Source organism: Homalodisca vitripennis, chromosome 7 (assembly GCF_021130785.1).
Source record: "Homalodisca vitripennis isolate AUS2020 chromosome 7, UT_GWSS_2.1, whole genome shotgun sequence".
Lineage (NCBI taxonomy): Eukaryota > Metazoa > Arthropoda > Insecta > Hemiptera > Cicadellidae > Homalodisca > Homalodisca vitripennis.
Genome location: NC_060213.1, coordinates 125703634 through 125729858, shown reverse-complemented (window position 1 = coordinate 125729858; position 26225 = coordinate 125703634). Strand labels below are relative to the sequence as shown.

The following is a 26225-nucleotide window of genomic DNA, read 5'->3' as shown; positions in this document are numbered from 1 at the left end:
AATCTCGTTCACTTCTCTTATGGTTTTAAGATTCCCTTAAGGCCCTCAGCGGATAACAGGGACGCTACTGTCAGAATTTTACCTTTATTTTATTCCAAGCTTTCTTGGAATATTGAAGTACTCGTATCTAGTGACTCTGGACCGACATGGAGAAGTCTGATCATTTATTCTCCCCTGGGATCTACGGAAATTTGAGTCTGGATAGCCATCTCCAGCACTCTTTGTAAGCCAGGACTTGAAGCTATTTTTTACATCCTGACTGCCTTAGAGGGGTGACCTTGAAGGAGTAAAATTATCTGTTATAACTTCCTTGTCCCTAGTAACAAAAAGTATTGTGCCTCATTTTTCTTTCCATGATCAGGAATTTTTCAATCTCAACCAGATTGGTCTTCATCTAAAAAAAATATTTCCATTTCTTGAACCAGCTGATAATATTGAGTAGCTGGAGAATCTGTGTCACCACATCATATTGGTCCCCTAAATTTCACATTATTCTGAAGGGTAAGGTATCCAGATCCCTGGATAATCATGATCTCTTATTTCCTAAATCTGCAATGGATTTCAAAATTGGCTAAAAAAGGTAAAAATAACAAACCCAAACGAATCTTTTACTTTTAACACATGTTTTATTCCAGAGAAGTATTAAAATAAAGATTTAAAAAATAAATGCCAAGCAAAGTAACACGTTATGATACATTTTACATTTTAAAATTATAACACTGATTTCATATACCACCAATAACATTAACAATCTGTTTTTCTAGTTGGCGACTTTATTTAGACTATTAGTACTGGCTAACGAAATACATAACACATCAAATACACTAAACTTACAGTACTTTTGATTAAGTTAAATCATCAAGTTTTCACTTGATCATCTTTGCTACTTTTTTACACTAATGTGAATGTTTTATTACTACTTGTTATTTTTATTACACAGTACACAGACTACACGATGGAATGTTCCGTTTCCTAATTCACATTTTCTAATTTTTGTTATTTAAATTTTATGAGAATATTAACAGAATTTATATTTGATAATTTGTGCAAAACAAAATTAGTTTCGCTGCACGATTTATTCTACGAAGGCACTACAGTAACATTCTATATTATTAGTGTCACAGTAACGTAGTGAACATTGTCGTCTAATACTGATCAGCTTATTTAGTAGCGTGTAATCATATTGCATAATTAATCATTTAAAAAAGTGAACTAACAGAATCAAAACACTTTATAAAAAGAACGCTTAAAACTATGTTCGTTGAAATGGTAAAATAATATTAATATAAAAGCTTCACTAAGGCCAAATTATTATTGAACATATTTACTGGATTATTTATTTACCTATTTCTCAAAACACTGGACATAGTCATGGACAAATATGATTGAATTATATAAAATGAGTGAGTGTGCCCTGCATAGTCTTGATACTGTCCAGGCTTAACAAAACCTTTAACCAATGGCCTCAGAAACTAAGGAACCATTTAATGTGGGTTCTGAACCATTGGATCTGAATGTATTGGTTAATGGTTTTACACAATTTTAACTAATATTATATTTCACATGTCCAATATACCTATATACTTCATTGCAAACTATTTGTAATTTTAGGATCCCTTGATATAGAACAGAAACTATTGTTTTCAACTAAATAATCAGCTAGAGAGAACCAGAACCATTCAAATGAAAAAGTCAAATAAAAAATGTAATGTTAGAAATTGTAACAGTATCCATTATAATAATGCAGAGATTAAATTATAGTTTTTTTATGCCAAAACAGTAGTAACCCTTTTAGTGCCATGTCATTTGATCAATTACTGTGAGAAATGTGCCGTGCCCTTCTATTTCAAAATGTACAGTTCAGAGAAAAATGTGTGGTATCTTTATTTTTAAACATATTATCTTCCATTTCTTAACGTGTTGTAAAAAATATTTTGCTTTAAAAAAATTATAAAAATGTTGGTTCCAAATGTATAGTATTTTTAACTGAAATAATTATTTAAAATTCAAAATAGAAAGTGTAGGTCTGAATTTAACTAAAAATCTTTCATAATTTTTTTCCAGAATTTTCACAGTGAGAGCAGAAAAATCTATACAGTCATTTTTTATTTACTGTACTTCAAAAGGATTTTTACGCTTCTTTTATGGTTTCCGACTTTATGATTCGTAATTTGTCTATGAGAGAAAAGAAAGCACCACATCTCTCCATTTATCAAGATTCCTTCAAAAGCAGTTATCTATTTAGTAAAACCAATCGTATCCATGGTTCCTTACTTCTTTTTTTTTCAACGGATAACAATTTCGGAAGCCAGACCAAACTAAAACACCCAGTGAAAATTCAAAGGTCATATCGTCAATTACTTAACTGTTCTTCTGAAAAAATTACATTCAAGAGAATGTAACTAACTTTTTTTCTTTCTTTTTAATGGTAACTCTGAGAACAGATTGCCAAACCTGACCGTTTTCTCTGTGTTTAAATAACCTTGAGGATTTTACAGAAATATATTAAAATCACTGCCTGTGATAATCACAGAAGTAATAAATTATATGACCTATCACACTAATCACTTCTGACAAGGCATCTCCACAGCAGAATTATGGAATCCTAATAACAGATTTCAAAAATCTCGATTTAATTGCAATTAGGTTTTAATGACAATTCTGTAGGAAAATTTACTTGGAAAAATTAGTCTTCAAGCCTAGGGTATTTATGCTTTGAAGACAGCACAATTTAGATTATAGTAGAGAATGAAGGGTAAATCAAAAGCTTTGAAGAAGAATATAAAAAAGAAAATGCTTCTCGGGAAGAGAAAAAATTAAAGTAAAGAACCTGATTATACTGTGCAGATGATTTTAGTGTTTATTTGAATATTTTTATGCAAATTTTCTAAAAATAGAACTTTGTAAACTTTAGTTATAACGTGCAAAATCGTAACAACGTACATACCTACAATTTGGCCAAAATAATCCCGAGCAGTTGGTTAGTACAACAGTGCATTTCTATGACTTTATTATTTTAATTTTGTATTTATTATATTATGTATTTAACGACAATTAAACTTGCAAAAAATAGTTGTTTACAACTTTGTATTCACTTATCTAAAATGAAATATTTTTTGAAAGTATACAATTTCAGATTAATATTTATAAAGTATAAGAACGTAAAATTACACACACTGAAATGTCTGAGCTAACTGACACAATATTTTCTGACCTGGATTAACAGGAGTGAAAAGGGCACAAACTCATCTTACATACTTTCTAATTACTTTATTATTGGATAAAATTTAACTTTTTACCAATTACGTACGTACGCCACATTTTGCCTTATACGAGGAGCATTTTAACAACATAAATGACCCAGAAAGTACTTCAAATGTATCAGTAAGAAAGTTAACAAGATCAACAAAGAAAGAGTTATTAATATTGAAAACATTTAAATTCAAATAAAAACCCTTGAACACCTAAGATGTTTAAAAATATAATATTTAGATTAAAATATTCTTTTCTTGACAGAAAAATATAACAATGAATAAATCTTTACAATATATGTAAGGAACGTGAATAATACACAATTAAAATGTTGCTATAAAAATAATTCTATATATTATAAAACACACATCAGATGATTTCAAAGTTTAACATGGTAAATATATAATAAATTGATACATAGATAACTATGTTTTATAACTATAATGGCAGACATATTGGCTTTAAGATTTCAGATATCAGTATAAAAAATAGGGATACAGTTGTCCCGTACTAGGAAGTATAGTATTATCATAATACTTAGTTTTATAATACTTTGCTTGCTTTTAACACTTTTTTAATTCTCAGGAACAGTATTACAGTACTTTGGACAAACGGTAAGATGCAGCCAAAAATATATCTAAAATATTTCACATAATTTTAAAATCATGAAATAAAATATGGAAAAAATTAAATTATTTTCTATTAGTGGAAATGTTATTTAGGAACTCACCTCTATTTATGTTCAAAATATATAGGTTTCGTAAAAAGAGCAAATTATACGATAACAAAAAAATCGAACAGATTTTAACTAAATTTTTTAAGCAGGTGTAATTAGAAAAATTAATACTCATGATATGATTTTCAACTTCACTTTCTTTTCCATAAACAAAGTTTTTTGCCAAAAAATTCTAAATGAGAACCCCGACAATGAGTTTTGCCAATTTTCTTAAAATTTACAGCCTATTTGAAACAAAATTTTAAAAATTGTATTCTAGTATTTTACGGTTACAGTTTAAAATACAATATTTTAATATTTTAGAGACCAAAGTTCTTAAAATTCTGAATGCAGTGTTATTTGTGAATATTTCATTATATATAATACTTGTTCGCTTTGCTTTAATACAATGTGGATATCGTAAAACTGAACAAATACTAATTACTCTTGATTTATGAATACATTAATTAGTACAAAGATTCTTATGTTTTGATCATTTACGTATCAATTATAATCTTGAAAGTATATTTTTAGCACCAAATTTAAAAAACTTTATTTTTTATCAAAAGACATCAAGTCTTTTAATATCGTTCAGCAAAATCTGTTGAAAAATGGCATACTAGATTAATGGAAATTATTACCAAGGTGATAACTTAAAATTAAGCAAAGTTGGCACATACCAAAATTATTATGTAGACATACAAAACCATAATTTAGCACAACAAACATAAAACTATATCTTAATAGATACGTAAGAAGACAATAATAATCATAGCCTTGTAAAATAATTACATATATAAAATTAATTAATTTTAAAAAGTAAGTAAAGGCATACATACACATGTGCATTATCACACGTTAAGTCTTGTAAGTTGTTCTGGTATAAATATTACCTAATTTACGTAACCCTGGATAAGTAACAAATACCAAGATAAAATAATTAAATTCAATAGTTGAGTTTAATCCCTACACCGGCTGAGAACATACTTAACCTTTCATGGACGCCCGAAAATCGACAAAATACATGAAGCTTTTAGACTCGGACAAACAAAATTATTATATAAACACCTTTTTTGACACACTGTCGTGTTTTATATAGTTTAGAGACAACAAAGGCATGCTGACATAAGGCTGCAGTGTTGCCAACACACAAAACAAACTTCCCTAAAAAATAATCATTCAATTCGTGCTTCGATAGTTTTTTAAATATTTTTGTAAATTACCTCTGATAAATACAGTTCCCGTTTTATAAAAAAATGTTAGTGATTTATCAGATAAAAAAACCGAACATACCTGCATCCGTCTGCAAAGGGTTAAAGAGAGACCGTTCCCTCAATGTTCATCCGAGTACGCTGAAATACAGTGACAGCTTAAATCTGCTGTTGATGCATGTTTGAGGAGACAACAACATCGAAAGCTTCGCTCTAAGAGTATCTGCTTCTTTTGCTCGACTCGGTTGAAGTGAAACTGTATCGATGTTGTTTCATCTCTTTAGACACTAGAGGTTCCCTCTTTCTTCAAGTGCTTTCTTAGCCAGTGTCAAAAACTCAACTACCAAACCCATTCACATAAGCTATATGAGTGAAACTATGTAATGCGTTCAGAATTCCTATAACAGAGCGTAATTGAAATTTCTGTGTTGAATTACGTTTGATTTTTTATTATAAATATAACAACTAACTATAAAGATATAACAAATTCAGTGAGTGGTAGATATAGATGGCCTATGCATTACCACACACAACAATCTAATTTGTGAGTTAAACTTTGGTGTTAATTTTATATTATAACTCATAGATGTTGAGTTTATATTTGAGAACATTTTATTGCTTACGCATTTGATGAAGTTTTTAGTTAGAATTGTTATATAAAATCAGCCTGTTGGAGTTGTCTTCCTCATGGCACTTACAAAAAATTTCTGCATGACTTCACCAAACAAGACCACCAGGGCCCAAAACCACCCCCTTCCAAGGTTTATGTATATACAGCCCAAAAAAGTAGAAACTTGATAAAAATTTATCTCATAAAACTCTCAGCTAAGTTTTTAACAGCGACCACAAACTTAAAAAAATGCACAATTCTTGTTATTTACAGACCTAAAGAAAAAACAAAAAATATTCTGGAACGCTCATAACACTTCTTAAACTTTCGGAAACAATTTTTTTTGTATCAAAACGGTTTTTTAAATATCGATCACATGTAAATCCCATACAAATTTTTGGTTCACCAAGAACTGGTGAAAGGAATGCTGAAACAAGTTTGAACTTTGAAAAAAATTCATCTTCTTGACTGAATTTGCTGGACAGCTTGGTACTCTCCGTTTCATTCCATTAAGGCAAGCATTCAAATTTTAAAAAAGCTCACAACTCCATTATTTATGAACCTAGGTAAAAATTAAAAATTGTTCAGGAATGTATAAGTAATCTTTTATCAAACAGTTTTCAATTGGAGTACTTTTTTACATCTAAATTCCATGAGAAATAAGTTTACGTTTTAGCTATCACAGAATCTACCTACCTCTTCCGACTGACCTTGAAAGACTATTTAAAACACAAACAAATATAACTATATTTTAATTTAAGAGACAAAACTACTCTATTCCATAGCAGCAAGTATAATTCATATTCCCTCCTCTCAATTCCATCAAATTACAATCTTTACAGTCAATTAAGTGTTAACTAACCAATTAAGTGTTATTTAAATCAGTGATTAGAATAATGTAACATTTTAAATATTTTCTTGTGTTTGTTATAGTTCCCAGTTCCATGAGTCCTTAGTGAACAAAGAACTGAAAACCAATGGTAAATAAAGTCGGTTCCTTAGTCCAAAAACTCAATTGTTGGAAAAATATAAGAAATATATTTTTAGAAACTCAATTTCTTTTTCAGACATTATGGTATTTTAAAACATTATTTTATACAGTTTGATATATTTATTTAGTACACGAAAAGAAGTATTACTCTATTAATCTTTTTTGGAAAAGTTTGGAAATTCAGAAGTTTTTATACAACACATATATATAATAATCACTGTGGAACATTTACTGAACATGTAAAGGTTAATTGTAAATTTCATTAGGGCCTATGATTAGGTATATTCATGTTATCTTGTAGCCTTAGAATTGTATATTTACATAAATAAGGTATAATCCTAAAACTCAATAGGATGAAGTCAAACTATAACAATTTATTCATTTTATAGTGGTAACATGAAAAATAATGGCTTTACAATGAATTGATAGTGACTTTTTTAACATATCACAATATTACATTGATTTTTTCTATATGTACAACAATATGACAATAAAACATTAAATCTTAATACAGTACAAGGTTAATTTGATCTTACTAAATACAAAAACTAAGTAAACTAATCAGTTATAGGTTGAAATCAAATCACTCATCCCTTTCGTACAATACTATGTGAATGGGTTAAAACAAGTAAAGAATGTCATTTTGTACTGACTTAAGTCTATGTTTCTTGCAAATTAATGCACGAGACATTGGTAAAAATCAATAAATAAATGCATTTAATAAAAAAGTACAAAAATTAAGATTTACCATACTTAAGTGATATATAATTTTCTTTGTATAGAAAATGCTGAATATAATAATACATTTTAAACAGTGATTAACCAACACAATTTTACAAGTAATTAGATATCATATAAGAATAAAGAGTTATAATTTTAACAGTTACCTTTTCTTAACAGGTTAAATGTAAAGTATAATAATACTACAATAAAAACAGTAATAATACAAAATTTCTACAAATAATTAAATATTATAATAAAATACAACCAAAATACATCAACAATAATTACAATACAAACAAGTTATAAAAAAGTGATTTATCACCGTCAAACATACAGTACGTAAACACGTAAAAATCACAGAATTAATTGGAAATTTTATCAAATAAACTGTAAGTTTACAAAAGTATACATATATAATGTGATGGGAAAGTAAATGTTATTTACATGTTCATGGGTGACGTGTGGTCAGCAACATTTTCCCCTTAAAAACAACCTGAAAAAAATTTAGAGTTAAAATAATCAAATAATAATAATAAAAGCAAATAATTAGGAGTTAATTGCAATACATTAAAATGTTTTCATTCTTATTTTAACTCCTAGGTCACAAAATATTGGAATGAAGTACTAAAAAAAATAATTGATTGAGTGCCTTAATCTCAATATTAAGCAGATATTTAATCCAGGGTACCACAAGGATCTATATTAGATCCTGTCATATTTCTTAGCTATATTTATAGAATTAATCCATATGTTCTAACAAATTATTAGCAAAATATATTTTTATACAGATAATGCCAGTTTCGTAACTAGTGACTTACCCTTAAAAAATTAAGAAATCCAATCTTCCAATTGCTTAAATAAAAATGTTAAATTTTTTTACAAGTATCAACTATTACTTGACACAAGTCAAAATAATTTCATGATTTTTACAGTAATAACAGAAATCCTATACATTTATTATCCAAAATTATGAAATGGTGCAAATAAGTGTTATGCAATCAATCTTTAGGGTTGATTGTTAACCAGAATTTTTAATGGAATCTACATGTCGTACGTAATTAGCAAAATAATTTCAGGGATAAAAATAAATTACAGGATTTGTAAATTCAATTCTAGACTCATTGAGAATGCTATATTTTCTCTGACAGAATTATCTATAGATAATCCATGACATATCCAAATCAGATATACTGAGATGAATATATATATATATATATATATATATATATATATATATATATATATATATATACCACTACGTCACAAAGCCCTTACTTTTTATGAATCAATTATTTCGTATTTGACTGTTCTATCACATTTGTGTTTAAATAACCAAACTACCACATGATCGGATTTTGAGTACCAGCAGAGCAAGTACTTTTCTGTGATTCAACCTTCATTGAAATTAAATTTAACTATTGCCATTTATACAAATTTAATGAATCATTATCATCAACCATTTAATGAGTCATTTGACAGATATTTGGCCTTTCGATCACCCTATTTTACATCCTAAAATACATCAACAACTTGAGTTAAAATCGTCAAAACTTGCAAGAGAAGCCAAACAAATGGTATTAATATTATTAGGTCCGAGCAGTATCAGGACATCATGAACTGACCTGTATCACTCCGAGATACTGTTGTCTCGCACTAAGCGCTGCGGCTGAGTGCAGGCCATCTGGCTGTAATCTCGCACCACCTCGCTGAAAGTGTCATCCGTTCCTCCGTTCTCCAGATCCATCTCCTCGTTCAGTCGACCCAGCCTCAGTCTGCGTGACACCCAGAGTTACTCACATTATTTAACGTTGCCAAACAAACTTAACCACCGAACTGAACCACTCAAACTTCTCTCAGTGGGGGGAATACATTTTTAATATATGTTGATGATCTTCCAGCAAATACAAATTCTAGTTTAATATTTTATGCAGATGACACAACAGCAATTATCAAATCCACTTTTAGTATTGGCCTTCATACATTATTTAAGTCAGAATGGAAATTATTTAATTGTGGGGTTCCACAAGGATCAATTCTGGGCCCTGTACTATTTTTAATATATGTTAATGATTTTCCAGTAAATACATATTGTTGTCGAATATTATATGAGGGTGACAGAACAGCAATACTCAAATCCACTTATTGTATTGGCCTTATTGTATTGGCACTTATTGTATTCATATGTTGATTCCAGACTCTCTTTTTGAATTATCAAGATGGTTTACAGCAAATGGTTTAAAATTAAATTCTACTAAAACTCAATTAGTTGATTTCCAAACTGTTCAAAGCCAGAGCCATCTGGAATTTAACCTCAAGTTAGAGAGTTAACGCATTGAAGTTCTGAAATCAGCAATGTTTTTACGAATCCACACAGACTCAAATCTAAAATGGACAGAATATTTTCAAATTTTGGGAAGAAAGCTTAAGTCCGCTTGTTTGCAGATGTCAATCTTAAGAAATTTTGTTGACTTAAAAACAAAACTTGTGATTTATCATGCTATGTTTGCTTCAGTCATGCAACATGGCATTGAAATTTGGGGAAGTTCTGGTAGGCTGGCAGACATTTTCAAAATCCAAAAGAAATATTTAAGGATTATGATATTTTCAATAGGAGAACCTCCTGCAAAGGAATATTTTAAGATTTAAATCTGTTAACCAGTCCATTGGTTTATGTGCTGAGATGCTTATTGTTTGTAAGGCAGAATTTTGAGCTCTTTTTTGCAAATTGCTATAACAATAATTACAATATAAGTAATAGACATATATGTTGCACTTTCCAATTCATAGACTTTATTTGTTTGAGCGTCCACCACAGTATTTTGTAAAAAAAATATACAATAAGTTATCTACTAGATTTAAATCAATACAAAAAGACAATGAATTTAAAATAAAAGTTTCAGATATGTTAAAAGAAATAAAAATTGTTCTATTGAAGAGTATCTATGTGATACAATAATTTAATGACAATATAAATAGAAATACATCAATTTATACATTTATTTTTATGACTGTTTTATAATTATAATAACATTATACATATTTACATAATGTTAATTGTATAGCATTATACTTAATTTATTAAACTTTTGACTTTGACGATGTTTTATAACTGATAGTAATGTCAAGTTCTATTCTATACCTTGACAATGTCGCCAGTTCTTCCAGCTGTGCTGGATTAAAAGCATGTATATTATGTAAACTGTGACAATAAAGAATTCGAATTTGATCATCACAGACAATCTTACTTTGATTTTGTGTTCACATGTTACAGTATATTATAAAATAAGTGTTCATTCGTGTTACACATCATTTTACTCAGAAAACTTCTACGTTCCTGGCTTCACTAACTAATTTCACATAGTTTGTAATTATTCTTCAATCACTAAATGTTATTTCCAGCACTCCTTAAGTTCTGAAGTAACAATTTAGTAAATAGATAGTTTTCACAACCAAATATAGATTTACCATAATTTCTTTAGATATATATGATAACTGTTTGGATCATTCTAGGATTATTGTTTGTCACGTATATACGGTTATTTGAGTAACTCGTATAGTTGTGGAATAAAAATTTAGTTTTAGTCACATTCCAATAATAAGACATTGGTTTTTTTTAATGTCTAAAAATATTTTTATACAATACAAACTTTTAAAAATTAAGCTTTGCCATATGAAAATTTTTGAACAATATAAAAATATCACTTTTTTATACTTTTCAAAAATGAGTTATGGAATTTATATCACTGCTACTGTATAGTTTATTTCATTTTGAGTAAGAAAATTTTAGAAAAATTTGTATTTTATTAAAACAATGTACTGATAAAAAATGTTTCATGCCCTACTTTAAATGCACATATTATTTTTTGTTTAATTATGAATAAATAAATATATATAATGAAAAAAATCTACTCACAGGGTGACAATGTCAGCATTGGCCTCCTGGATGGCTATGGCCAAGGGCTCTGCCCCGCTGGAGTCTGTCATGTGTTGGTCAGCCCTGTGCTTCAGAAGAAGCCAAACTTGGGCTGTGTGACCTGTGGACAGTATTAGTCAAATTATAAGTATAATGGAGTCTTGAAGGGAGCACAAATAACATTGTATCACTTGCAGACGAAAAATAGGAATGAAGCCTTCTTTTTTATCAGGGCACGAGACTATATAAATAAATATGTTTTTTAAATAATAAAAACAACATGATGAGGAACTAAATTATTACCTTCAGTTAATCCGGCACGGTCACGACTTGAGTAATGCCGAATTATCAAATATGCCAGATTATTGGATAAAAATAAATTATATAGACATATTAAATATACAAACTATTACAGTAAAACACACTTTTATTATTCAACTTTTACATAATGTTAAGCACAAGAAAAAACCTAATATTAAAAAAAACCTAGTTAGGTAGGTTAGATTATTTAAGGTAGGTTAGGTTAGGTTTTCTTAAAATGTCTACAACATTAGTTTTTTAAGTTATTTCGGCTTTTCTTGGGCAAATGATATCTTTTACTCTCGAAACCTCGATTTATATTTTCATGGATTCTTCAAAGTTCTATTTAATAATTACCCCTTGAGGTGGCGAGATGAAGGGGTGTCTGTCCGTTGTCATCTTGACTGTTAATCTTGGCTCCGTTAAGAAGCAGATACTCGCAAGCCATTACTGAACCCTGGAAAGACATATTAACTAGTTAGTGTAAAGGTAAAAGCACTCAACACTTCCCGTTGTCACTGAATATGCATCCAGCTTACCATTCCTAAAATAAATAACCTTTAAAAGTGGTTTTTAAAACCTTCTAAATGCGCAATATCTCTGCTTAACATGATCAGAAGATCATTATGTTTTTAGTAAAATACACACAGTAAAATTCAGAACAGAATTAAAATTTGGATGGTCAGGCTGTTGATAGTTCCTCTTGAAGACATCCAACTTAAGTACATTCCAAGACCCTTACGATTTATCACTGAGGCCAATCTCTTACTCTTGACTAGGTCAAGAATCACCCTGTCAATATTTATTATTTTGGTCTAATCGGACTGTCGAGCTCCAAAGATGATTACTCTTCTCGCCCCAAGAGCCTCATACTCTGATATATTCCACTATTTTTATTATTTAGCCACAAAGAAGGCATACAGAATTATAATTAACCCTTTCAACAGTTACTACGCAACAGTCACGTCACCGTGCTTCAAGCTATGTCACTGTTGTGTTTTTATATTTATCTTGAAGCAGTGTCAATGTATATGTTGCAATCTGCTTATTTTTGTTTGTGAACTACCCTGTCATTCCTATGCGAGTTTTAGAAGCAAATTCTTGTAGTTCTAATTACATCCGCTAGATGTCTGAAACATGTTTTGTGTGTAATTTGTAGCTCCCAGCACTAAGCTTTGTCTGCCTTCATCAAAGATCACTCTCAGTTCAGTTGTTTCACAACTTATCTTTTTTATATGATGTAGAATCTTTTGTATGGATGGCTTTTCTTTATTTTTCCGATTGGTTACTACCAAAATTGATTGTTTTGTATTAAAAAATGATTTTTTTCACACAAATAGTAATCATTTCTGAACTAATAGCACATAAAAGTGTCAAAAGTTATTAATCTTGGAACTGGCAATTCTTACTATAATGTAGATCTGACACACACACCGTTTCGACAGTACATAAGTCACCACTATTTACGAGGGTAATTCGGAAAGTAAGGTCCGTTTTTTTATTTAAAAAAAACCACAACAAACTTGTTTTATTTGATTCCTGACATCAATCACTATTTTTCTACATAATTTCCACTTTTGTTTAAACACTTGTCATAGAAATCGGCCGCCTGCAAAGATAACCAGTCTTGTACTGCTTGTTTCACCTCGTCATCAGTGTCGAAGCGCTTCCCGCCTAGGAACTCTTTTAGGTAGCGAAGTGGAAGTCGCGCGGCGCCAAGTCTGGGCTGTATGGCGGGTGTTCTAGCTGTTTCCAACCAAACAATTTGATGAGATTTTGGGTTTGGTTGGCAGAGTGGGGTCTGGCATTGTCTTGCAGCAACGAAACTCCAGCTGTCAATAGCCCACGTCGCTTGTTCTGTATTGCTCGTCTAAGGTTAGTCAGAGTGTTGCAATAAGTGGCCGCATTTATTGTTGTTCCTCGCTCCACGAACTCGACTAGCAATATCCCACGTCTATCCCAAAACACTGTCGCCATAACCTTGCGTGTGGACAATGTTTGTTTTGCTTTCACTTTAACCGGTGACGTCGAGTGATGCCACTCCATCGACTGGCGTTTCGTTTCTGGGGTTATGTGGGAAACCCATGTCTCGTCATCCGTCACAATGTGGTCTAAAAGGTTATCACCTTCCTGATGATATTGTATAAAAAATTCAAGAGCAATACCCATTCTTCTTTTTTTGTGTTCCTCAGTAAGCAGCCTGGGAACCCAACATGAGCACAATTTGCGAAAATCCAAAATTTCAGAAACAATTTTAAACAATGTAGTTCTACTCACGTTTGAAAATTCTATTGCTAGTGAATTTTTTGCTAGTGAATCGCCGATATTCACGAATTTTTTCATCGACGGCTTTCACCAAATCTTTGGTGATCACTGACGGCCGACCAGATCGTGGTTCGTCATGGACATTTTCCCGTCCATCTTTAAAAGCTCTCACCCACTTCCGCACTTTGCTGTCACTCATTGCATTTGGACCGTACACTTCACTTATCTGTCGATGAATATCCGCTGCTGAAACGTTCCTTGCTGTCAAAAATTGTATCACAGACCGTATTTCACAGTCGGCGGGACGTTCAATAGTTTTAAACATTTTAAAAAGGCACAGACAACAGCAGACTACAACGATTTTACTGCAAATGGCGTCGTTCTGCGCACAATGCATGCCGGGAGTCAGGGCACATGCGCATTTCGCTGCTTACTTACTGTTTGTCTGGTTTACGCGAATAATCGGACCTTACTTTCCGAATTACCCTCGTATATACCATTTTAAACAGAAAGAATTGCTGATTTTAATGGTGAAATTCGTTTTGCTTTTTTAGCAACAGTGATGTCACAGTGACTTCAATTATAATTGAAAAAAAAACCACAATTGCGTTAAACGTCTAAGTATAACAAGAAATATATGTAGACTTATATATATGTAGAAATATATGTTCCAATGTTTCTTCAATATTTTTCCACGTACCCCAAGGGTTACCTAAAAAATGAATTACCTTAAACATTAAGCAATCATGCGCCTGATGGGGTACAAAATAGTATAAGGTATTTATTTAATCGCAGGATCACACTGAACAAACTATGAAGACAGGCAAACAATATAAACGCAATAAGAAAATGCATAGCAACGTACACCCCATCAGACGCATGACGCGTTTGATAAAAGCCTGGTGTGTAAACGATCGGGTACACAACAGCAGTTGTGAAAGATCGTTTGAACCCGATGGGATACACATCGTCATGAACGTGTTAAACAGTGTGTTCATAAAATGTCAAACTAATCTAATTGGTACACATGGTTTTTTTGTAAAAATAAAATTTGTAGTAAACAAGAACTATTGGAGCACTTAGAAAATTACTCATAAATAATAAGTAACAATAAATACTGATATTTCTACGTCAGTAATGGCTTCCTCAGCGGGAATACAAAGTTGAAACAAAACTTACTGCAAATCATACATGGCCTCCAGGAGCGTTTACATTTTGTTAAATCTTTCCAGTTGTACATTTCACAACAATTCAGCCTAGCATTAAAATGGAATAAATTCTCAGTTTACTATGCCTAGGAGAATGACAATTCCAACGTAACATATACTTAACATACGTATGTTAAATATGTAATGTATGTACATTAAATTCATAATGTATGTACGTTAAGCAACTTACACTGAGCACTGCCTGGTGCAGGTGAGTGCGCCCGTTGTCCTCACTGTTGCGCCAACCCTTGTCTGCCCCCTCAGCCATGGCTAGACACATGACAGCCAGATTGTGAGCTGCCGATGCCTTGTACAGCAACAGGTCAGCCCCCAGTTTGCTCAGATCCTCCATACTTACTACAACGTTACAACATTGCATTAATCTCAGCGCCACTCTTCTCAAATTAAGTCAATCGATCATAATCTTTATTTACATTTTCTTTCAGAAAATTAATGGCGTCAAGTACATAAAATAGTAATAATATAAACTAAGAAGTCATCCCCTGACGTTTTCATAAAATGTTTGATACCAATACATGAATCGATCTATCAACCAGGTGTCCAGTCTTTGTTTTAAGGCACCTCCAGTTAGCACTCCGATGTCATCTAGTAGGAGGTTGATAAGTTGTCTTGGGAGAGAGAGAGATTCTTGTTCAATTCTTTGTTTTGTACCCAAGATTTTTAATTTCTCTGGGAAGGCCAATTTTTTCAACCAAGACTTACTTCTTTGATGTAGATAGTGACGACAGTCAATTTTTAGCTTCTTAAAAGCTTCTCTGTAACTTTCTCGCCACTCCAGTTCAGCTAACGATCTTATTGCTGCTTTCTGTAAAGAGAGTTCTCTATTCAGGTTAATACCAGAGGTGGAACCCAGATTACAATACCATATCGAATGTGAGATTCCAGGAGTGCATGATAAGCTACTATGACAGCAGAGAACATATCTTTACATAACTCATTGATATGTGGCCTCCACATCAGTTTGGCATCAAGAGTAAGGACTAAGAGTTTACTCTCTTCCTCCAGTAGAACATCAGGTAAAGCTGGAATGTGTTGTCCCCTCCTGCCAAAATTTATCTGTTTAGTTTCTGGATGGTTTGCAGCCAGATCATTGGAAGCACAGTAGTCATAGGTAATTTTAAGTATCAACCTTACTATCCTGTTCTGTACAAGCTACAATGAGTGAAATTAAAAAATGAAAATTTCAAAATAATCACTCTTTAATTTATGGAAAAATGTTTAAAACAAAGCTCTGGTAAATGCATATTTTTATTATTTTACATTTTCTCTGGCTTATATATAATATATCATTTATTCCTTACCATTTAGCACATTTTTTTAACCTTCCGAAAAATATACTGTGCAAGGACAATACCAGTGCATCATTCTGTGAGTTTACTACTATCAGTCGGAAGGTTAACACATGAAGACTAATTATCTCAACACATCCAACATAAATAACTGGGTGTGTGGACTTTTATTGTCTAAACATTGATATTAAGCTCAATTTAATAAACAAAAGTTTTAATCTATAGTGGCAAGATATCTCGAGAAGGATTTCATCTGTAGACTTGAAATTATGCATGAAACTTCTTTTCTACATATATAATGAGTTCTATAGTGTTGCATGTCCAACCATGGGATTTGGCTGAGTGTTGTTGAAGCATATTACTCAATAGACTGACACAATCTCTATTTTGTTTGTCAGATTATGTAAAAATCTCTTTGCCTTATGACTGTCTGTCGTTCTATCTGTCAATAATATGTCAATAATTGATACATAAATACGAAAGTGCAATTTGAGAGCCAACAGCCATTGTCAGTCATGTGACTCAAGTCTAATCTATATCACCCGAACATGAGGTCTAACCTCTTCTCCACGCCAGCCAAAAGCTGTGTCCACCATGAACGAAAAAACATAGTTGCTTATTAAATGATTGATGTTTTACATTGTGCAGAGAAATGTGACTTTCTCCAAAAGGACCACCAAGCCAGGTTACAAAGCATGCCAAACTATAGGATACCAGATTAATGGAATTTTACTGTACTTAAATTTCTGCATGAAGTAGAGACAGTTGACAGGAGGGCTGCAAGCTCAATAGTAAGGCTTAGAGACAGTTGCATGCAAGCTCAATAGTAAGGCTTAGAGACAGTTGACAGGAGGACTGCAAGCTCAATAGTAAGGCTTAGAGACAGTTGACAGGAGGACTGCAAGCTCAATAGTAAGGCTTAGAGACAGTTGACAGGAGGACTGCAAGCTCAATAGAAGGCTTAGAGACAGTTGACAGGAGGACTGCAAGCTCAATAGTAAGGCTTAGAGACAGTTGACAGGAGGACTGCAAGCTCAATAGGAAGGCTTAGAGACAGTTGACAGGAGGACTGCAAGCTCAATAGTAAGGCTTAGAGACAGTTGACAGGAGGACTGCAAGCTCAATAGGAAGGCTTAGAGACAGTTGACAGGAGGACTGCAAGCTCAATAGTAAGGCTTAGAGACAGTTGACAGGAGGACTGCAAGCTCAATAGGAAGGCTTAGAGACAGTTGACAGGAGGACTGCAAGCTCAATAGTAAGGCTTAGAGACAGTTGACAGGAGGACTGCAAGCTCAATAGGAAGGCTTAGAGACAGTTGACAGGAGGACTGCAAGCTCAATAGTAAGGCTTAGAGACAGTTGACAGGAGGACTGCAAGCTCAATAGGCTTAGAGACAGCTAGAAGGCTTAGAGACAGTTGACAGGAGGACTGACAGCTGCAAGCTCAATAGGAAGGCTTAGAGACAGTTGACAGGAGGACTGCAAGCTCAATAGGAAGGCTTAGAGACAGTTGACAGGAGGACTGCAAGCTCAATAGTAAGGCTTAGAGACAGTTGACAGGAGGACTGCAAGCTCAATAGGAAGGCTTAGAGACAGTTGACAGGAGGACTGCAAGCTCAATAGTAAGGCTTAGAGACAGTTGACAGGAGGACTGCAAGCTCAATAGGAAGGCTTAGAGACAGTTGACTGGAGACAGTTGACAGGAGGACTGCAAGCTCAATGACAGCAGTTGACTGCAATAGTAAGGCTTAGAGACAGTTGACAGGAGGACTCTTAGAGACAGTTGACAGGATGCAAGCTCAATAGGAAGGCTTAGAGACAGTTGACAGGAGGACTGCAAGCTCAATAGTAAGGCTTAGAGACAGTTGACAGGAGGACTGCAAGCTCAATAGTAAGGCTTAGAGACAGTTGACAGGAGGACTGCAAGCTCAATAGGAAGGCTTAGAGACAGTTGACAGGAGGACTGCAAGCTCAATAGGAAGGCTTAGAGACAGTTGACAGGAGGACTGCAAGCTCAATAGGAAGGCTTAGAGACAGTTGACAGGAGGACTGCAAGCTCAATAGTAAGGCTTAGAGACAGTTGACAGGAGGACTGCAAGCTCAATAGGAAGGCTTAGAGACAGTTGACAGGAGGACTGCAAGCTCAATAGGAAGGCTTAGAGACAGTTGACAGGAGGACTGCAAGCTCAATAGTAAGGTTAGAGACAGTTGACAGGAGGACTGCAAGCTCAATAGTAAGGCTTAGAGACAGTTGGTTGGTTGAAAAGAATGAAGAGAGACAAATAGAGAAGTGGACCTGGATGGGAATGCCAGAAGAGGGAAGTTGTGACAGTAAAAGGAGCTTGGAGGATTTTGTGCACAAAGGACTCGAAGATACTAGAATACACTAAGGATTTTGATGTAATGAACTGCTCAACGCACCTGCCTCCCCTTCCTCCTCATCACCCGCGGAGTCTTCGTCACTGCTCAGTTCTATGGAACTCTGGGCTTCTTTGCCTGGCAGGTTCTCACCAATTAAGATCACTTCTTCACTGACACTTACACTGGCATTCTTCTGTTCTGGTTCTTCTGGCCTATGGACATAACGGTTACTGTTTAAAACTGATGCCACAACAAATGTTTGTTGATGTTGATGTATATGGAACAACATAACAATTTTATTCCGCAAATTGCAGCTTCTCACAACATAATAATATAAATTTGATAACATTGTAACAACTTCAATTAATTAATTCATAATTCAAAACTAATGTTTTAACACTAACAAGTGAAGGAAATAGGATTTTTCTGAACATTTGCTATCGTTTGGTGAAACGAAAAATCAGTAACTCTACGTTTCGAGATCTGCAATCTGATCTCTTCTTCAGGTAACCTAGTTTATAATAATTCTATAACTAGTTTGTAATAGCAGGTAAACTCTATTTTAACCTAGTTTTTAATTATGTATTAGGTTATTATTTACCTGAAGAAGAGATCAGATTGCATCTCAAACGTAGTGTTACTGATTTTTAGTTTCAATGAATGATGGCAAATGTCCAGAAAAATCCTGTTTCCTTCACAATCCTTCCATCGTCAAAAAAATCCAAACTAACAAGTGCATTCAAAAGATTTAAAACACCACAATTAATTTATCTTTTATCATGTTATCAGTAAACCAATTAAACAATTATACAGAATTGAATTTCTTTATTTAACTCTCTGGATCCCAGGCAACAATTTTAATGCACAGTAAATGTGTATAATGTCCACCAGGTCAGAGAGTAAAAACATCAAATATTTTCAGTTTATTGTTAATAATTATTCTTGATCCCAACAATTTGAAATCTAAATGTCGCCCCCAATAAAATGAAAACTATAATACACTTTTATTATATATCGGCCATGGGAGTGCCGATGGCCGAGTGGTCTAAGATGTTGGACTTTGAGTCTGAGTTAGAGATAGCGTAGGTTCGAATCCTGTCTGTGACCATTGCACTTTTTATCAGTACCATCGACCTTGTACTGTATCGACTCTCCCCCTTATTCTGTTTGATAAGATCCTCGCACAGGCCAGTGGCCCATGAGGACAGGCAGAATAAGGCATAAAAGGAGATTGGCTTCTCCTTTAAAAAAAATTATAAATTTACTTTGATTGCAATACAGTTTATCGATGTATATTTCGCAAATTATCACAATTTTTTTCATATGTAATAATTGACTTCACAACTGACAAAAGTCACCTGTCATTTCAAGAAAATTTCAACTTTCAGTATTAGAATTTGTGGATGCTTCAAATTATAACTCATTATTTGTTTTGTAATACTGATGTAGCGAACTAACCTAAAAACTACTTTGATCAGCCTCGGATAATGGTAACTATTTACTAATATTTGGTATATTGTCTGAAAAAAATTAACTGAAACCTCACCAATGGTTCCTGCATTCAAAATTCCCTGGTAAATAATCTCAAAACTAATCATGAAAAGACAAATTACATCAGCTTCTGTATACATGGTTATGAAACCCCAACAGTAATGGTGGATAACATTGTTCTGGAGGAAACTGATTTTGCTAAATTTCTAAGAATACACCTAAATAAAGAGTTAACCTGAAAAGTTCGCACTGAAAGTGTATCTGTCAAATTGGTATCTGGAAATTGTTGTCCTTTGAAATTTATCAAAGCTTTGTACGTCTGCTGTTATAATGATGGCTTACTACCGATTAATATTTCCATCGTATATATCGGATTAATATATCTATCCTACAGAATTTCTCTATGGGGCAAATCTGCTATATCAAACTTGGAAAGAGTTTTCAGACTGGAATAAAACTGTTAGAATCATCGCAAAATTGAACAACAGAGAGACCATTGTAATACTTATTGTTAACGCAATAAATATATTCTACTCTATTCAAACAAGAAACAATCACAATTCAGACAACTCACTTGTCATGTACACAATTCAGTTTGGTGCGGCGTTTGCTCGTGTCGCTACTGTGGGGTCTGCGCCGCAGCTTGCGCACACTCCACTTGCGCAGGGCCGGGCTGCGTGACAGTCGAGCGGGTGACACAGCCAGAGGCCGCACGAATTTACGCTCCACCCATTTAGCCTTGATGTATGCCTCCCTCACTCCCCTGCAATCAATTTTTGTTTTTGAGTCAATTGATACAATCAACTACAAAAAGTACAATTATAATGAATGAACAATAAAAACTTATTTAATTTTTTGCAATGAAGCCATTATCATCCCTTATTTACATTTAGCCAGTCAACTAACAACAGTAATAACTATTTATTAAAATATTTTGAATACTCTACTTTAACACGTTTACGATGACTTGTACCCCATCGGGTACACACGATCTTTCACAACTGCCGTTGTGTACTCGATTGGGTTCAAACCGGAATTTCGTAAAGCGCATTGTGTGTTCGATGGGATACACGCTATGCATTTCCTTATTGTGATTTTAATGTTTGCCTTTCTCAGTGGCTTTTGAAATTATACCTCACGCTTAAATAAATACCTCAGACTATCACGTACCTTATTGGGTACACGATTGTTCAATTTTTGGATAAATTAATCTTTTTGATACCCCTTGGGGTACAAGGAGAAACATTGAAAAAACATATTGTAATAACTTGTTTATGCAAAGTTGTGAAGCCTATACACTTTTCTCGTTATAGTTAGACGTTGAACGTAAAAAAATCTACTACAGTTTTAGCCATTAGTGAAAAATTCAGCAGCATAAATAAGTGCGGAAATAACCCATTGCTGTAACGTCAATTATTTACTGTTGGAAAAACATCAAATGTACCAAGTTAAGTATTATTATTCAGTCGGAGCAGGCTACTCGTGAAAAATGAGTGTCAGAAATTTATTTTTTTTAACCATGACCCTATCCCATATTTATGTTATACTATGCAATTTACAACAGTGCTTAATATTCATAGAAAGATTTTGAACATTATGTACTTCTTGGGGAAAAAATATTCATATGTATTTGAACAACATTTTTTTCAAATGTTTTAACCCATGTTGTGTTATATAACATAAGAAAGAGCATACAAATGCTGTAGAATTACTACTCTCTATGTCAATTAGGAGAACTCCTAGAGCAATTTCAAAAAAGTCTGTTCAAGTATGAGTTTTCGGAAACTTTACATAGCCAAATTTCAAAAACGGTTCTAGATAAAAATTTAAATTTTTGTATTTTCTTAATCTCAGCACTCTTTATTAGTATACCAAATTGTACCAAAATCTAAAACTGTGAGCACCAAGTCGGCACATTTCATCCGTATACATTCGCAGTCTACTTCTATAATTGGCCTCTGCTACAAATGAATGTTGCACTACCCGAAATATAGAAATCCCTTTTTTCTCTATTGGTTGTTTGAAGAATGTGGCTACAAATTAGTGTTTAAATACATATATTATAAAAAAATAAAGAAAAAACTTCTCTCCTACTATATCAACCTATCCTACTTTAAACATTCTCTATTGGCGAAAGACTGTCAGGTCGGATATTACTAACCCCACACAACTGGGAGTGGCTCTGGTAACGTCAGGGTCGATATTAGCTTCGTAGATGTTGTTGACCACACAGTTACCAAGCTCAGCCATCACCTTCAGTATCTCCGGCTCCCAGGCATCAAGTGTCAGAGATCGCACCTTACTGTAGTGCACTCCCAGACTGCGGTGTACTCCGGAACATGCTTCAACATCAGATAATCATAATTATTCTCAGCTCAGCCATCACCTTGAGTATCTCCGGCTCCCAAGACATCAAGTGTCAGAGGTCGCACCTTACTGTAGTGCACTCCCAAACTGCGGTGTACTCCGGAACATGCTGCAACATCGGATAGTCACAGTTTTTCTGAACTCAGCCACAGCATGGCTCCCAGGCGATAAGTGTCAGAGATTGCACCTTACAGTAATGCACTCCCAGACTGCGGTGTACTCCGGAACATACTGCAACATCGGATAATCGTTGTTATTCTCAGCTCAGCCACAGCATGGTTCCCAGGCGTCAAGTCTCAGAGATCGCACCTTACAGTAATGCACTCCCAGACTGCGGTGTACTCCGGAACATGCTGCAACATCGGATAATCGTTGTTCTTCTCAGCTCAGCCATAGCATGGCTCCCAGGCGTTAAGTGTCAGAGATTGCACCTTACAGTAGTGCACTCCCAGACTGCGGTGTACTCCGGAACATGCTGCAACATCGGATAATCGTTGTTATTCTCAGCTCAGCCACAGCATGGTTCCCAGGCGTCAAGTCTCAGAGATCGCACCTTACAGTAATGCACTCCCAGACTGCGGTGTACTCCGGAACATGCTGCAACATCGGATAATCATTGTTATTCTCAGCTCAGCCACAGCATGGCTCCCAGGCGTCAAGTCTCAGAGATCGCGCCTTACTGTAGTGCACTCCCAGACTGCGGTGTACTCCGGAACATGCTACAACATCGGATAATCATAGTTATTCTCAGCCCATGTTATAATCCTGGGGGTTGATCCCACGAATTATGAGTTTTGTTTCTTTGTATGTGTATGAATGTGTGCCTGTGTGTAACTGTATGGAAAGTTCAGTGAATGGATTTAGTTTTTAAGATAAATACTGTAAAAAATTGGTATTATTAACTACTGCAATACAATGTAATATTTATTGTCAACGCAATAAAAATATATTCTATTATATATGCCTGAACATTAACCCAGTTCTACTCTAATAAAAGTTTGCTGTGAACACTAAATTCATACTCACCAATGCAGAGGGTGATTCCCAGGTTGATGCTTGCCCACTTGGGGTCAGGGTCACCGCAATCACAACACTTGTCGTTTCCTGCAACTTTCACCAGCTGTTCCCATATCCTGCAAAATGAAACTAAGTTAGAGGTAGTGCAGGTTCGAATCCTGTCTGTGACCGTTGCACTTTTTATCAGTACCATCGACCTTGTACTGTATCGACTCTCCCCTTATTCTGTTTGATAGGATCCTCGCACAGGCCAGTGGCCCATGAGGACGGGCAGAGTAAGGCTTAAAAGGGGATCAGCTTTTCTTTTTTTAAAAAAAAAAAAAAAAAAAAAAACTTATACAGACACATAACACTGCATATGATATATGATGCATAAGAGCCGGAAATTACAGAACAGACCTAAATATTACCTTTTTTATAGAAGCGTTAATAAGGAATAACATTTTCAACAACAAAAGTCAAGATATACGTTGAACGTTTTTATTTTGAGGTTGATATTTCATTCTAATTTTCATAGCTCCTCCATCTCAAACAACTGAAATCTAATTTCAAAAGTGTTGAAATAACGTCAAAAAGATTTTCTTTGGCAAACGTAATATTTGACTTTTAACCCTTCCCAAGCCATAGACGGATATATTAGAATGGCAGACTTTTACTAAAATGCCAAATACAGTTATATCCAATATTATAGATTATGTTTCTTGGAGAGTTTTTCAGTTCAAAAAAGACCTTCGAAATGCCCAATGCACGCTCCGTGCTTATAGTGGTTGCCAAGGAAGTATTTATAAACAACCTTCACTCTGTGGCAGGGGGAGGGGGGCGCCCTTTATCTAACTCCGACCACCTGCTCGTAAGTTCTGCATCTCCTACAGAGCCATAACCAAACGTATCCATGGTGTGTATTACTGCTGCCTCGGTTGTCACAAATGCATGTCTACTACGTATCTCGTTATTATTCTTTATTGTGTGGTGTGTTATGATTAGTTTGAAATATTTATCTTGTTTTATAGTAAAATTACAATTTATTTTAAATAAACAGTTCTTTTTTATTTTTATGAATAAATATGCGAATTTTCAATAATATTCCCTGTTCTATATTTTTTTGCTTTTACCTTTTATAATTTTGCTGTAGTAAAATTTGCTTTGAACTTAAAGAAACAAAATGATTTACTTGTCTTGGCGTTATAGGAAGTTAATGGATTTATTAGTGGCATGCGATGAGTCAATACTTTTTTGGACTAAAAATATCCCAGAATTTCATTTTTCTGTCTGTAACTGAACAAATTTCAGAGGAATACTTGATGAACAATCCGATTCAGGAGCTTCATAACCAAGTGGTCTAGAGCCATGACAAAAGGATTAACAAATAATCGTGAAAGAAACAGGGTTTTTTTTCCGGAAATAATTAGGGTTGTGTTTAGTTTTTTATTAAGTGCATGTTTTAGAATTAGTGAAGTTGACGCACAACATGGTGGTTGTAATACCTGACTTATGTGTGTCACAACGCTCTGGTATGATTTGTTTATTTTAGCCTACTTTGTAATTATGTGTTACGTTAGTTATTCACCTGAAGAACAGACCAGATTGCAGATCTTGAAACGTAGTGTTACTGATTTTTTGTTTCACTGAATGATGGCAAATGTCCGGAAAAATCCTGTTTCCTTCACAATCCTTCCATCGTCAAAAATAAACTTCAAACAAAGAAGAAAGAATCAACCGTATGGGTCATAATTACTTGGACTTGCGGAGCTTGTCCTGGCTGTCTGTCTGCTGTCTGTCCGTCTGCTGTCTGTTGTCTGTGTGTCCGTGACTGTGCTGCAGAGCGGCTCCGATGGCCAGCTGCAGAGCGTTCACCCAGGCCTGGTACATGTCCTCGGAGTCAGCTTGTAGCATGTGACTCCTGAGACAGAACACCAGTATTGTTGATAGGTGACCACCACTGTCAGGTTAGATCTAAATGTGAGACAAAGATTAAAAAGGAAACTCGCAAAAAATTCGGAAGAAATTTTAGAGATTGTTTTTCTTGTGCTGATATGCTTCTATCCTTTTTTTTCTCTTAAGTCAAGAAGCTTATAAATTGCACTTAGTCCTATAAGAATCTTAGTGCTGCTTCCGGAGTGACAGGATATTCAGGATGAGTAAGGTTGGGGGGTAGGAGCCACCTCCTATCGAGATCCATGAGGAAGAATTAGGGCACTAAATCTCAAAATCATGTCTCCCCGGAAGAAGGGGAGGCCAGCTCTGAACCAGCCCCTTGAAAGTAGACAGGAGGTGGCACACCCTTGTTGAGGCTAGCAAAAACCTTTGAGGTTAGGAAACAAACCCCACCAAATCTCACAGTAGTCTAAACCTATCGAATTGCCCATGAACCCCAGAATCTGCGGTTAGTGATGTGCCACTCCTGGACATCCATAAGGTTGCCCAAATTTAAATGACACATCGGCTTTTGCTGTGCCCAGTGTAGGTTCAACTGGAAGGTATAAGCCAGCCAG

The 26225-nt window shown here is 34.2% G+C and overlaps 1 protein-coding gene across 3 annotated transcripts in view; it reads right to left on the bottom strand.

Moving 5' to 3' along the window:
• Positions 1–604: 604 nt before the first annotated feature.
• LOC124366267 (arf-GAP with coiled-coil, ANK repeat and PH domain-containing protein 2) overlaps positions 605–26225 on the bottom strand; it is a 78142-nt gene continuing 52521 nt past the window's right edge. For 2 of the 3 annotated variants that reach the window (XM_046822671.1, XM_046822672.1), the window contains exons 8-17: positions 25469–25633; positions 23743–23849; positions 22511–22691; positions 20924–21112; positions 18919–19070; positions 15379–15545; positions 12073–12172; positions 11416–11536; positions 9125–9274; positions 605–7995 (exon numbers count right to left, since the gene is read on the bottom strand). In XM_046822671.1, coding sequence (XP_046678627.1) covers positions 9130–9274; positions 11416–11536; positions 12073–12172; positions 15379–15545; positions 18919–19070; positions 20924–21112; positions 22511–22691; positions 23743–23849; positions 25469–25633 — 1327 coding nt within the window. In that variant the 3' untranslated portion in view covers positions 605–7995; positions 9125–9129. Of the gene's footprint in view, positions 7996–9124; positions 9275–11411; positions 11537–12072; positions 12173–15378; positions 15546–18918; positions 19071–20923; positions 21113–22510; positions 22692–23742; positions 23850–25468; positions 25634–26225 lie in introns of those variants that run through there. The other variant, XM_046822673.1, reaches the window with a different exon arrangement.